We start from the raw sequence: 13,818 nt of genomic DNA, 5'->3' as shown, positions 1-13,818 counted from the left end.
TACCTTGCTTTGGAGGTGCGGTGTTCTAGCTCTCCCTATATTTTGAAATAAATTATCTACATGGCAGAGGATACCATCAAAATGCCTTCACTCACTGGTTCAGTGCTATATGAGTCGGTTGTACCAAAGTTGCGTATGGAGGTAGAATAGTCACCCAGGGCGTGTAGCTTGTAGGTTTGTAGATTGAACGTCTTTTGTCTTCGAGCGGTATGAGGCTTTGACCCCGTTGCCTCTCCGTTTCCAGCCAGGCTCCTTAACTGCTGGCGTTGTCGACGTTCTGCTTCCCGCTTTAGTTCGCGAGTATCGAAAGCTGCGCAGGTATGTTTCTGGAAATGGCGAAGTTGCTTTCCCAGCGTAACCGTTTCAGCATCCAGGAGATTGAGCGTCTCCTCTGTATGCATGCGCAGCTTTGCCAAGGCATGCCAGCTTGCACAAGTAGTGAGCAGAACTAAGATACTGGTGTTGTGTGGCTCTGGGAGAAGGCCATCAAAGGCCGGGATAGCGCACTGATTATATACTTATGTATAAGTTGAGTGCGGTTAAAAAGAACGTGAAGCCTTACCTGAAGAATATCTTCGAAGTCGCGAGCAGCCATCTTCTTCATTTCAGATGTATTTGAAGCAAACTTTCGAATGGTATCGTGGCCGAAGGTGGGGATGAGTCTGTAACTTAAGGGCTCCATTAGTCAGAGCAGGTCAGCCTTCTTGGACAAAACTAACCGACGATCAAGCTCGTGTACCAATCTATCGCCCTTGAGAGCAGCTCCGAGAATGCGTATCAGGTGGGTAAACAGGGCTTTCCAGACCCCAAGCTCAAACTCATGCAGGAGATCTACAACCAGCATAGCAAACAGATTAAAGCCGAGGCACCCGAGCCTCTCCGAAAATGCATTCTGAAAGGTAGTTGTTATCGACCGTCATACACGAAAGAGTTTAATAGCGATAAGTTCAACGTACAGAGGTTGGCACCAATGAGTGCTCTTTCAGTAGGTTTTCAACACAATTGCTGCGGATGCCATAGCCACTATCGTAGATGAGTGAACGCGAGGTGGAGACTTCACTTCGCCGGATATCGTCGTCTATGCGTAAGAGGGTTTGGCGTTGTTTCATGTCCAGCCGCATGCCCAAATTTTGAACGCGGGATTTCGGGATGAGGCATCGAGGGCAAGGGCACCCGCCCAGAGTCCGTATCGTAGCTATTAACGCTCTGATAACGAGATGTGTAGTAAATTTAGTTGATTGGCCCTCTAGGTACCGTAACGGAGCTTGACTCACTTTTCTGGATAGTCGGCAGAATAAGTAAAGATCTGAGGGTAAAAACGACGCTCAACCCCATCACAACAGCGTATGACAATTCCATGCTTGCACGCTTCCACAAACTCGTCGTCTAGCAGGACCTTCCATTGTGCATGATAAAGTTCGCGATGGCAATGTGCCATAAAGTCAGCACTGGGACCTTTTCCACCGAAGTGCTTAACGGCAAAATCCTTGAAACTATCTGGAAGCTTGACCGCAAGTATGTGTGAGTATGAAGAAAGCACTAGGAAGCACGTAGGTACCTACATGGTTGAAATAGGCCACATGACTACATAGACGGCAAGAAGGCTTACACCTTCGGTACTTAGACTCATTCCCAAAGAACATATAGCACGGCCAAAGTTTGGAATTGCCGAATGAGGCTAGATGGGTCGAGTCCGACCAAAACATGAGAGCAAGAACCACTCGCTCTCGATCACACCCAAGCTCAGGTGGGGACTCTTGGAGTTCACGGTGTGCCTGAATAAAGGCATCAGAGGTATACAGTTCTCCATGGATGCGGGTGGGTCTCTCAGATTTTCCGCGATCCCAGAGCAATTCGTAGGGCTGATAATGGAACAGGTCGTCGTGCCTTTCGTTAGCAAGCTTTTCCTGGATGACAGATAAGAGTGATCGATGATGTAATTCTGCTGTAAGGTAGTCGTGAACGCCTGGATTATCCGAACGATTATGAATGGGTATCTTGATGTTGATCGCGGTCTTCTTCCACCCCGCACCTTCCAAAGGCACCCATCCCTCTGCCTCTTCTTTATTAGATCCAAGTTGATCATTGATCGAGTTCCAGCGCGTGGCACGTACATCTTCCTGTCGAAATTCAGTATCGCCGATGATCCGCAATAGTTCCCTGAAGCTTTTTTGTGATTTCTGCAGGCCTCCGTTCCAAAACCAGTCGCCGAGGAGAAATGACGATTTGTTGGGATATGGGTAGAAGGCATCTGGGCCGTTGCTACAGTCACCCCGCGTTGCAGGAGCAGGGATACTGAGATCCTGACTTTCATGGTTTGAATGGGTCAGAGTGAGGTGTTCCAGAGTTGTGACCGCTTCTGGGTCGTGGGTCGGCAGACAGGCACCGTAATACTGACGTGAAAGTCCGAATAAGTTTGGAAGTGTGCGAAAGAAAGAAAGTGACCGTGACAGCAGTGTGTTTGCAGCCAAAGCAAGAGGGGGATCTGCAGCTGGCGATGGGGCTGGCTCAGCTGTAGGCGGTGGTGGTGGCTGAGGAAGAACGTCTCGAAACCGTGCAGGAAGACGACGATTGAGGCGTCTTGGACGACGCTCGGCAAGTGACAGCGTGTCATCGACTGCATGATGCAAAGATTCTGAAAGACTGGACCCATCCTAAAGAAGTGATTGAGCATCAACAGCACGAATCATTATTGATATCGAGATTCACCTTGCATTCCTCGAAAGTTGCATGCCCAGAACTGAATTCTGATGTGACGAAAGAACGCTCCAACTGTGGGGGCTCCTGGCCTTCTCCTGCTGGAGATACTATGCCAATGCTAGTTGCTGCATCTGGGACCCGTGTTGCAGGAGCAACAGACCCAAGGTGTTCACCACGTCCAACTTCTCTACATGGCCTTTTTCGTGTCGTCCATACATCCTTGGCCTTTGCTAGCGCATTTGAAAGGTATTTCTTCCGCTTTTTACAAGTTCTCTGGTGGTTTGCATATGCGTTTAGTTGAGCAAAGCTTCTTCCACAGGTACAAATACTAGTTGAATATTGCGCCAGACCAGCGGCAGTTGGAAATGATTCATCCATGGTCGTGACCGGCGGTAAAGCAGGGAGCGATTAGGTTGTGACTGAACCTGGCATGAAGACACTATTGAAACCGGCGGTCACGGTAAAACTAAGTAGTAGTAGTACTGCAGTCAAATCTGCCGTCACTTCGGCACCTAGTTAGTGTACATGAGTTCACCGACTCGGACCGTGATGCCGCTTACTGGCAGAAAAGCTTCAAGTTACTGACATAAATGGTATGGCCTCTTCCGTACTCTCTGAAAGTTTCAATTAGGAAACTGACAAGAACTACTACTAATCAGCGCACATGAAAGGCGCAGAATTACGTAGTTTAGTAAAAGCTGGCGCAAGCGGGCGCACTGTGACTCACTCAGAAATCGCAGTATAAAGTCTGAGAACTGCTGGCAGGTCAATTGCACCCCTTGAAGTTGAACCCTTTCAAGTTAGCATACCCGGGTACTCGGATGCCTCCCGATTGCACAAGTCGGGTCAGAGCTGCAGTCAATGGACTTCATCGAGAACGTCAACGAGCCAAGCTTGCAGCCCAAGTCAGCAACAGGACAAATGCTGTGCTTGAGCTAGATGAGACCGGAGAAACCCTGTGCATATGGTATTGGTGAGTGCTAAAGGCTGACGCAAACATTAGTATCTCGCTGTCTTACCTACGTTTCTGCGATCCAGGCCAGTTCAAGATGATGGAGGGCGTGTCGTGCCTTCTGAACTTGTAGCGCACCGTAATTCTCATCAATTCCGAGGACCACACTGTCTATGTGCATTCGTAGATAACTGCTATCCTCCCGGCCACTGTGAAGCGGCAATAGTTATGTTAACAAGGGGACAAAATGCAGGAGAGTACCTAGCCTGCTGCGCATTGAGCAAATGCGGTTATGTTGGTAAGTCTGCATAGCTACAATTTGTTGATCAATCTGAAGGACCAATGCGACTGCAACTCTACGTGCAGTTTTCATGGATCAGATGCACATTTCACCTGGGTTACCCATCAGACGCTATCCAAAACGAAGTGAGCTATTTCTGTCATGGTGGCAGCGGTCAGTCACGTCATCAATCTAACATGCCTTGTAACACAGGCTCTGATCAACCCAGATGGAGAGAAGTCGCCTTTCTCGATGGGAATGGTAAGCGCACCGGAAAGAGACTTTCTTGGATAACTGATTGATACCTATTTGTTTACAGACATCAAACTAGTAGACGTCATGCAAAGGCGCCAGCTTCGACAAGATGAAACTCACAAAACCTTCGACAGGCTTCTAAGACTGGATTCCTTTTCTCGGCCCGGCCTCACAGAAGAGGAATTCCGCCATTTTCTTACACGGTGTTACGGTTGTGAACTCATCATGACTAGGCGGATATTTGAACGGCACACTTGTTTAGGAAAGGTCGAGATGGGAGAGGTCGAGATCATTGATCTAACTACAGAAGATGATTAGCAACTAGACCACGACGTTAGTGTGTCTATGATCTTGTACATCAATTATCCACCTTCAATATCCGCACGATTGGCTTAAGTTATTCTGAGTCGAAGACAAACCTTGGTCAAGAACTACATAAAAATTCGACCATTGTACCTCGCCCTCTGCACAAGTGCTAGGAGTCCAGTCACTGCAAATAATATATGTCAAAAACTGAGTACTTCAAGAAGGGAACAAAGGAGCAATCCATACGACACATGTATGTAGTATGTACATATATTCAGTACCTGGTAATATATATGTATATATATAAGCGCTTGGTAGTATGTACAGTGATGGGAGCACTAACGAAAAGATCTCAAGAGGATGGCTCTAGGTCTGACTCTGGGTCTGACTCATGCAACACACTCGAGGCGTCACTATCTCCCTCATAAGTGTTGCCCGCGGGTGTCAAGCCAGACGAACGAAGCACACCGCTGTAGAAACAACAATACTGAGAGGAACAAAGAAATGCTCCTGACTGTATCTAAAAAGTTGTAGGTCGTGCGTTGCCTAGTCTGCGATACTTGAGATGGCAAGTGCATTCGACCCTAAAGGGGAAGCAGGTGCAGCGGAGATCTAGAGGTACGCGCTTCAGCGAAGCGCGAGAAAGCGCAGGTGCGCGCAAGGTACGAAGGCGCAGGAACGCGCGCGCGTATTAGCGCGAAGCGCGGGAAAGCGCGCGTGTGTAAGCGGAAATAAGAGAGACTAAACTTATGTGAAGATATAAGCAAGATAAAGGATGTGAGATGTGTTGTGCTAATGAATAGATTTCTACTGCGACTTTCTAAGTAGTAAGTACTAGGTAAAGTTGGGTGAAAAGTAAGGTAAATAATAGTATGTACTGCTGGCGCTTATATAGCGTGCCTAAGCGCGCTCATGCGGAGCCGAAGCGCTACCGAGTAGGTATGTAAAAATATATATGAGTGAGAAACTATGATAAAAATAAAGGTGGAACTATGCTAATAAAGGAAATGGAAATATACGCACTAGGGAGCTTGGTGGACAGTGGATGGATGCATCTGGATGGCTGGCGCTATAGGGCGCGCAAGCGCGGGAACGCGCGCGTGCGTATACATCGTGAAGCGCGGGAATGGTGCGCGCATGGCGCGCGTTGCGCGGGAAAGCTGCGCGTCATATAGGAATCACTGTGGATGGTACACAGAGTGATGCTGCGAGTTGGTGCTGTATACTCCCTAGTGTAAAGCGCCATATCACACTATGAGATGCACGAGTCTCTACATCTCCCAGGGACTTAAATTCTGAGTGTCCCCACTCAGCGCGCGCATGGTGAGGATTTTGCGTGATAGTATGTGTGCGCAATGCCTGTATGATGCTTGGGTCATTGGGCGATGAATGCGCAAGTGCAGGAATTATTGCGTGGATGTGCGTGAAGCGCAGGAAGTTGCGCATATGGTACGCGCGAGGCGCGAGAATGTGCGCGCGCTATGCGTGAAGGCGCGGGAATGAAGCGTAGCATGGTGGGTTGCGAGGGTGACTCTGGTGTGAATAGTGCGCCATGGGTGTGGGGTGATGATGCAAGGGTGATATGGATGTGGCGCGCGAAGCATGAGCGAGACGCGCATGTACAGCGTGAAGCGCGGGAAAGCGCGCGCGCACAAGGCGCAAGAAAGCGAGTGAGTGTCGCGTGTGTTGTATTGTGCATATGATGCGAAGTGGTGCGGTCCAAGAGCGATCCAATCCAAGTCCAAACCAAGTCCTGCTAGGCGCGCTAAATATTAGGTGGTAAGGTTTGAACAGTGTGAGTAAAACTATATGTGAAAATGCGAAGGAAAAAATGGTAAACTTTGCGGATGTCCTATCCGACTCGTCTTCTTCGTGCGGCTGTCGACATCTACACCTTCCTATGAGCGAGGCGCGGGAAGCGCACACGCGCGCGCATGAGGCGCATGGGCGCGGGAATATTGCGCGCATATGCGTGCGTTCTAAGGTAAAAAGAGCATGGTGCCGCGTCATGCATGCGAAGAGAAAATAATACTATTGAGCTAGGCGGACACAATCTAAGGTTGTTTTCTTGTATGTTCTTCTAGGCAATCCCTATATGCATATATATCAGTGAGTTATTAGTCCTTGGGACGGCATTATAATGAGAGAAACAAAAATGAAAGCGCGCTGGACGAAACCCAGGGTAAAATGAATGATATCCTATGAAACAACAATGTTATATGTTGTTCTTTGATGCGCGGCTGAGGCGCTTGATCCTCCTCCTTGAGCGCGTGCGAGTGCGCGTGACTAGCGCGCTTCGCGTCTCTTGCGAGCTGACGCTTTACTCAAGGTAGGGTTGGAATGAGCGAGGCTGGCGCGCTTGGGGGGGCTTGTAACTGGCAGAATGAATTCCTGCACAACGCGCTGCAGGTTGAAGGCGCGCCAATGGGAGGCGCTGCAAGGGGTGTAGGGGCGCCCTACAAGCTGATAGGATGCGCGCGATGTGCGCGCCTTGGTGCGATTTCGCGCGAATTTAATTATATTGGCCGAACACGCGAGGAACGGCCATTTCTCTGCAAATGCATTAGCGAGAGACATGTATAGTGAAGAATTAGGCGCAAATGTTGCGCCAATGGGCTGTAAGGGTGGTATATCAAGGCGCAATAGGCGCATAGGTGAAGGAGAATAGTGCGCATCAAGGCGCGCAGGAATGAAATTGACATGGTAAGCAAAAGCGCGCAGAATGTGAATAAATGTGGGAAGTGCAAAGTTAAAGATGATGATAGGGGAGTTAGGCGCATATGTATGTGTCAGGCGCGCGCCTAAGTCGCGCCTGGATGGCTGATTGAAATATACTTTGTGTTGAATGATAGAAATGCGGTTTAGAAGGGGAGAAGCGATAGAAATGCGGTAGCGTGAAAACTCTGCTAAAATTATGAGTGCGCGAGGCGCGGGAACGCGCGCACATATTGCGCGATGCGCGTGATCATGGCGCGTGAATAAGGGGTGGTGCAAAGATGAAGTTACAGTGATTGGAAGCATCATATAGCTCCTTAAGAGCTTTAAACATGAAAGAGACAGAAAACGCGAAACAAGATGAGGAAAAATATACAATGCCTCTAGGCGCGTGCATTGCGCGTCCTCAGGCGCAATATGGTGCGCCTGAGTTGCGCCAGGGTCGCCTGAGACATGCTCTGCTTGGTGGTTGTGCAGCGTGATGCACGGATGTTTTACCGGTGCGCGATAGTCACTGGAAGCAAAAAGCGCGACATGCGTGCAATCGTTAGTGACAATTGGAGTTACCAGAGGCAAACTCTGGTTGATGCAAGGTGCAACTTGAGCCTCTGATGCGGTAGGAGGCTCCTCTATAGGCGCGCTAAGGTGCAATAGATGTTTAGGGTCATCCCTGACCTCTAATGATGCGAGCAGTGATGGTGATGGTGCGATTGGCGAGGTTTCTTCCTTAAGCGATGCGATAGCGAGGGGCGAGCGTGTTTCTAGCGGTGCATTAGTGTGCAATAGATGTTTAGAGTCATCCCTGACTGCTGGCGAGGTGATAGCAATAGGCGCGTGCGATGCGATAGCGATAGACACGCGCGATGCGATAGCAATAGGCGCGCGTGTTTCAACTGGCGTGTTAGTGTGCAATAGATGTTTAGAGTCATCCCTGACTAGCGATGCGATTGGTGATGATGGAGATTGCGAAGGAGATGATGCTGATGGTGAAGGTGAAGAGGCACCTGCGGTGTGCTTCTGGTTGCGCTTAGCAAGCGCGCGCTCGAGTTCGTGATCTAAAGTGGTGCATTCTGGTATGGCTTTGCATGCTGGTGCAGTTAATGGTTGAGGTGCGCGTGATTCGCGCGAAGGCGTGGGAAAGGTGCGCGCGTGAGGCGCGTGAATAGGAACTGGTGGCCTTTTGTCAAGTACAGCTTCTGAGGGTGCGCAATAGAAGAGTCCAGCTGTTGCGTTAGCGCTAATGGTCGTATCCTGCGTTGCGCGACTCGCGTGGTATTGATCTTTGTACTTAGCCACTTTAGCTTGCACTGGCACAGTTGCTGTGACTAAGGTGGCAATTGGTGCTACTATGGGCGCGCTAACTGGCGCGCTTGGCGCGGGAAAAGCGCGCACAGGTAATAGGAACTGCGCAGCTGCGAAGACGTCCATGAATGGGTATGGGTCGTATGGGTGGTGGTCAGGGAACTTGATCATAAGGCGCAAGCGGATTTGCGCCTGAGCATCGCTAGGGATTCCTTCCATGAATAAGTGGTCGCGTTCGGCCTTTCCAATACGGTCTTCGTCCATGAGTGGCTGCATAATCTTCCTGAATGCGCGCAGGTAATTGCTTAATTCTGTGCAAGAGGGCATTGGTTTGTTAGCGTATTCGCGCGCGATGGCGCGCAAGTCCGCGAGCGCATAGCGTCTTTTACCATCCCATCCAGGATACATTACCTTTACCTCGTCTAAGAAGGCGTCGTAATCGCTTACTTGCGCCTCAGGCATTCCGCCCCATAGTTCTCGATCGTCGCGCTCAAGGTAGCGGATAATACCTTTGATGCGGTCGAGTCCTTGGAGTCCTGCATCATCAGCGAGCTGCTCATAGGTGTCAATAAACTCGGCAAGGTTGTCTGTAGTGCCATCAAACTTGGGCGCGTTTGCTGTGCCGCGGATGGGCATTCTGAAGGGCATTGAAGTGCGTGAAAGGTGCGCGCGCAAGGCGCACAGGGGTGGGAAAGCGCGAGAATGCGTGACTAGAAATTGGTTAGCTTTTGAATATGCAAAGAGATTGACCTTTATGCGTTAAATAGTGTGAAGTGCGAGAAAGGTGCGCGCGCGAGGCGCACAGGCGTGGGAATATTGCGCGCGCGCAAGGCGCGAGAATGCGTGACTAGAAAATGATTAGCTTTTGAAATGCAAAGATATTGACCTGTATGCGCGAAATGCGCGGAACTAGATCTTGCTGACTGCTCCCCTCGCGGTGGGCTCCAGTTGTAGAAACAACAATACTGAGAGGAACAAAGAAATGCTCCTGACTGTATCTAAAAAGTTGTAGGTCGTGCGTTGCCTAGTCTGCGATACTTGAGATGGCAAGTGCATTCGACCCTAAAGGGGAAGCAGGTGCAGCGGAGATCTAGAGGTACGCGCTTCAGCGAAGCGCGAGAAAGCGCAGGTGCGCGCAAGGTACGAAGGCGCAGGAACGCGCGCGCGTATTAGCGCGAAGCGCGGGAAAGCGCGCGTGTGTAAGCGGAAATAAGAGAGACTAAACTTATGTGAAGATATAAGCAAGATAAAGGATGTGAGATGTGTTGTGCTAATGAATAGATTTCTACTGCGACTTTCTAAGTAGTAAGTACTAGGTAAAGTTGGGTGAAAAGTAAGGTAAATAATAGTATGTACTGCTGGCGCTTATATAGCGCGCCTAAGCGCGCTCATGCGGAGCCGAAGCGCTACCGAGTAGGTATGTAAAAATATATATGAGTGAGAAACTATGATAAAAATAAAGGTGGAACTATGCTAATAAAGGAAATGGAAATATACGCACTAGGGAGCTTGGTGGACAGTGGATGGATGCATCTGGATGGCTGGCGCTATAGGGCGCGCAAGCGCGGGAACGCGCGCGTGCGTATACATCGTGAAGCGCGGGAATGGTGCGCGCATGGCGCGCGTTGCGCGGGAAAGCTGCGCGTCATATAGGAATCACTGTGGATGGTACACAGAGTGATGCTGCGAGTTGGTGCTGTATACTCCCTAGTGTAAAGCGCCATATCACACTATGAGATGCACGAGTCTCTACACCGCGAGCAATACCAAGGCTGATGTTAGCTTTGTGAAGCCTCTGAGCAGTACGCTTATCCATACTACTATAGAGCTCTTGTTCGATCATCACACGGCGTAGGCGACTTCGGATAAGTCGAGACTCTGCCCGACGCTCTGATTGTCTCGCACTGATAAGGCGAATAGTGATATCGCTATCATAGCGTGTCTCCCAGAATGGGGGAAGACACAAGGTGTCCATCTATCAATCTTCATTACTTATCGCACAACGATATGCAGAATTATCGCTCACGGGTGGCAGCTCTTGCAAAACCGCTTCATGGGATGTGGGTGGAGAAGGGTATGCCTCTTGAGGCTGTTGTGAGACATTGTTACGCCAGGCCAAAAAGTTGGTCTTTTCATGGCCGAGTACCAGGTTCGAGGCTGACAAATTAGCGCATGAGGCGCCTGGATACTCATGTCTCATGGGGGAGAGAGGTATAGGAGAAGGATTGATTGTGGAGGTCATTGTCGATGAAAGCCGTTCGGTGAGTTTTGTCTCCTCTTATCCTTCAAGTTCAAAGTACTTGGGAAGTTGACGGATCTTTCCACCAGATGACACGCACTACTTCAAACTATCACGCTGCCATATTAGGTAGTGGGACTTCGTGCACCCCTGGGGGTACTGGTTTTGTTTTCCTTTTTTCAAAAAAAAGGAAATTACTGAAAGTCGCAAACGCGATTACATCTTGAACAGCGATCAGGAGCCGCCGACTCAGTTGTTATTTGAGCACGAACCAATCCTTACTAATACTAGTGGAGAAGCGACTCAATTTGAGTCAGTCTCGCGGCCACTGAACCGAATTTGTCTGAACTGAAAATTTTCGCTTTGGTACCGACCTTCTAATACATCATGATAACACCCCGAACCTTCAAATTGCTGAAGCCGTTTCCCAGGAACTGATCAACGTGTTACTGTTGTCTGCGGGTGTTGTCTAGCAGCGGGACCAAATATGAGTAACGGGTTTATCCCTACGATAACCTCACATTGATGCGATTTTTGAAACCAAATGAACGACAAGTAAAGAACGAGGTGCACGGTGTCCTGCAGTGACCGGTAGGTGATATGGACCACATGATTCCCTCATGTTACACAGGACTTGTGCTTCTGCAAAGATAAGTATGCGGACTTCACGAACATGATCTCGCCAAATTAAATGCGTCCGCGAACATGAATGCGCTACCTGCCAGTAAATTAAATAAGTCCGCGAACATGAATCGACAGAAACCGGGCAGCTGCAGCGTTGAATTAGTCAGCGAACATGTACTCCAAAACGGGAGTCGTCACTCAGTTGTAAGTGCTTACTTAATGCAATTCAATAGTAATAGGTAACGCTCTAACTCCTAAGTTCTAGAATCTAACTCGCAGTGTTTACATCATAGTAGAACAGACCTAAGATCTCAGGCTCATCGAGGTAAGACGGTCTTGATGATAAGCCATCGATAAACTGAAATGAGAAATATAGGCGAAAATTTCTTAATAATGCGATGTGTTAAAAATGGCCAACCCCCACTCGCTCATCCGAGTCGTCTGTCCTTAGTTGACTCAGAATTTACCCCACAGCTATCCTTCGAGAATGTCATTTCGTGTTGGATATATATACAATCCTGCAACGACTACACACGGTCCAGTCATACTTGACTGGGTTAGTTGCTTCGTGAGTTTTCAGTTTTTGACATGTTTCGAGCCTGTCTTTGATCATATTTTATTCTAGCAATTTACTGTCGACTCTGGCACGTTCCTAAAAGTCGCCTACGTATTGCCCGTATCATATGCGCAGACGTTGGGCTCAGAGGCCATTTACGAATCCGTTTACATGGTAAGTTACATCCGAACGATCTACAAGACCACTAAATTCTTCTGGTGCAGGAACTTCGTCAAGGTGAACAATCAGAGGGACTAACTCAATTTATTATCCCGACTGGCTGGATAAGGGTCTGCATGTATACTGATCGTGACCTCGTTACAAGGCCTGTATTACAGGTACGTACATCATCTAATGTGTAGCAGGCAAACTAACATCTTGACAGAAGGTTGCAGAGGCTGAGACAGAAGGATCCCTTTTCCGATCAGATGGTCCTTCGTTTGACGGCGCTTCGTTTGAAGACAGCGACTTCTTATCCGCATTCAACGATTGGATCGACACCTCCTCAGTTCCTGCCGTAGGTGGCACTACATCTCCAGTCTCTTCTGGGGTGGAGCTACTTTCCCAAGTTCCTGATGACGAAGGTGTCCCGTCGTCAAATGGTCCAGGTTCCATGTTCACCACATTCCTTCTGACACCACTTTTCAACGTCACTGCTAGCGGTCAAAGTTTGCCTGGAGCCTCAAGCTTGCAGCGTTATGTGTTATGCACCCCAGCCGATTTTAAGGCTGGGATCATTTATGATTGCGACTTCCTCGCGGCTCACTTTCCTTTTGCACATGTATGCATACAGGATGCCAAGGCTCTGGCTAAGAATTATCTCACCATTTGTGGCATGGACATGGATTCATTCGCCGCGTATTGCACTCAGGCTATCGAAGAAATGTTGACCGTGGCAAACAGTGCCGGTCAACCAGCGGAGTCAGGTAGGAAAGAATACTATTGATGTCTACCCGGATCGGCTTACCTTGTGCTGGCAGGTTTTCGATGCTGCATAACCCAAAAGACCAAAGATTTAAATCTATACAGTCGGGACGCAATCAAAATAGTGCGTCTTGAATCTAGCTGTATTCAAATGTTCTGATACAGACCTAATATAGGTATCCTCGGAGTACGACAGATTCAAGAAGGCCTTGAAGGACAACTCGCACCCTCTCGTCAACTGCAAGAAAAAACTTCGATTGGATGGTTTTGCCTTGAATACCAAGCGTCCCCATGAGATCATTCCCTACATCACTAGCATCACTGGCTTAACAGCTTGGAACGGCACCGTAACCTCATTAGAATTCACCAGATCTCCGGACGGGGTAGTGTTATTTTCTTGTCAGAATTGATGTCTAATATCGCTAATCTCGCACCCCACAGAATCTATATCGACGCAAGACAATTCTAATCTTACTGGCATATCGGATCTTGAAGGTGGTTCATCAGCACAAATCCAACCGGTCCCTGCTGGAACTATTCCCTCATCAGTATGAAAGCCTTCCGGAGCACTCTATCGCACTAGTGTGCGCCATGGTACGTAATGCCTCCGATTTTGTGTTTTGAGTCTCATCCTCTTATGTAGTACGTGATACGGTTCAGGCGGTATTTCCTGGACATGAAATTCACAAAATATCTTCTTCCCATTTTGGAAAGGGAGGCATGCCACCAGTTGGTTCTCCTCAGGAGGGCCCGTGAGGGCACCAGTGATGCAGCTGTTGCACTGAATCGGTGGATCAATACGCGTCATGGAGACGTGGCTGGGAACAGGACCTGTTGAGTGAATTTTATCAAGTTTTTCGCTGACTCACTGGTCCCGTGTGCGCAGGGTATCAGTACTGAGGTTGTCACATGAAAGCCGGGGAGCACGATTCTCCACCAGTGCACCTGCCGTGTGAAGGTTTCAG

At 48.9% G+C, this 13,818-nt stretch overlaps 3 protein-coding genes across 3 annotated transcripts; 2 read left to right on the top strand and 1 right to left on the bottom strand.

Moving 5' to 3' along the window:
* Positions 1-3,521: 3,521 nt before the first annotated feature.
* On the top strand, positions 3,522-4,505 carry F5891DRAFT_975777 (uncharacterized protein; the record flags this gene model as incomplete). Its single annotated transcript, XM_041376564.1, has 6 exons — positions 3,522-3,673; positions 3,739-3,791; positions 3,840-3,950; positions 4,019-4,078; positions 4,146-4,193; positions 4,252-4,505. 6 exons carry the CDS (start codon positions 3,522-3,524, stop codon positions 4,503-4,505), a joined length of 678 nt encoding a protein of 225 aa, XP_041231155.1.
* Positions 4,506-10,155: 5,650 nt separating this feature from the next.
* F5891DRAFT_1182645 (uncharacterized protein) lies at positions 10,156-10,752 on the bottom strand (the record flags this gene model as incomplete). The annotated part of the gene is made up of 2 exons (XM_041366198.1): positions 10,156-10,485; positions 10,537-10,752. 2 exons carry the CDS (start codon positions 10,750-10,752, stop codon positions 10,156-10,158), a joined length of 546 nt encoding a protein of 181 aa, XP_041231154.1.
* Positions 10,753-11,545: 793 nt separating this feature from the next.
* F5891DRAFT_975776 (uncharacterized protein) lies at positions 11,546-13,691 on the top strand (the record flags this gene model as incomplete). The annotated part of the gene is made up of 10 exons (XM_041376563.1): positions 11,546-11,577; positions 11,670-11,698; positions 11,916-11,941; positions 11,999-12,103; positions 12,154-12,267; positions 12,315-12,855; positions 12,910-12,977; positions 13,030-13,236; positions 13,295-13,447; positions 13,497-13,691. The coding sequence occupies 10 exons, from the start codon at positions 11,546-11,548 to the stop codon at positions 13,689-13,691; spliced, it is 1,470 nt and encodes a 489-aa protein (XP_041231153.1).
* Positions 13,692-13,818: the final 127 nt, after the last annotated feature.

Source organism: Suillus fuscotomentosus (genome assembly GCF_016647785.1).
Source record: "Suillus fuscotomentosus strain FC203 chromosome Unknown F5891scaffold_6, whole genome shotgun sequence".
Taxonomy (NCBI): Eukaryota; Fungi; Basidiomycota; class Agaricomycetes; order Boletales; family Suillaceae; genus Suillus; species Suillus fuscotomentosus.
This window is presented reverse-complemented; position numbering and strand designations above follow the sequence as displayed.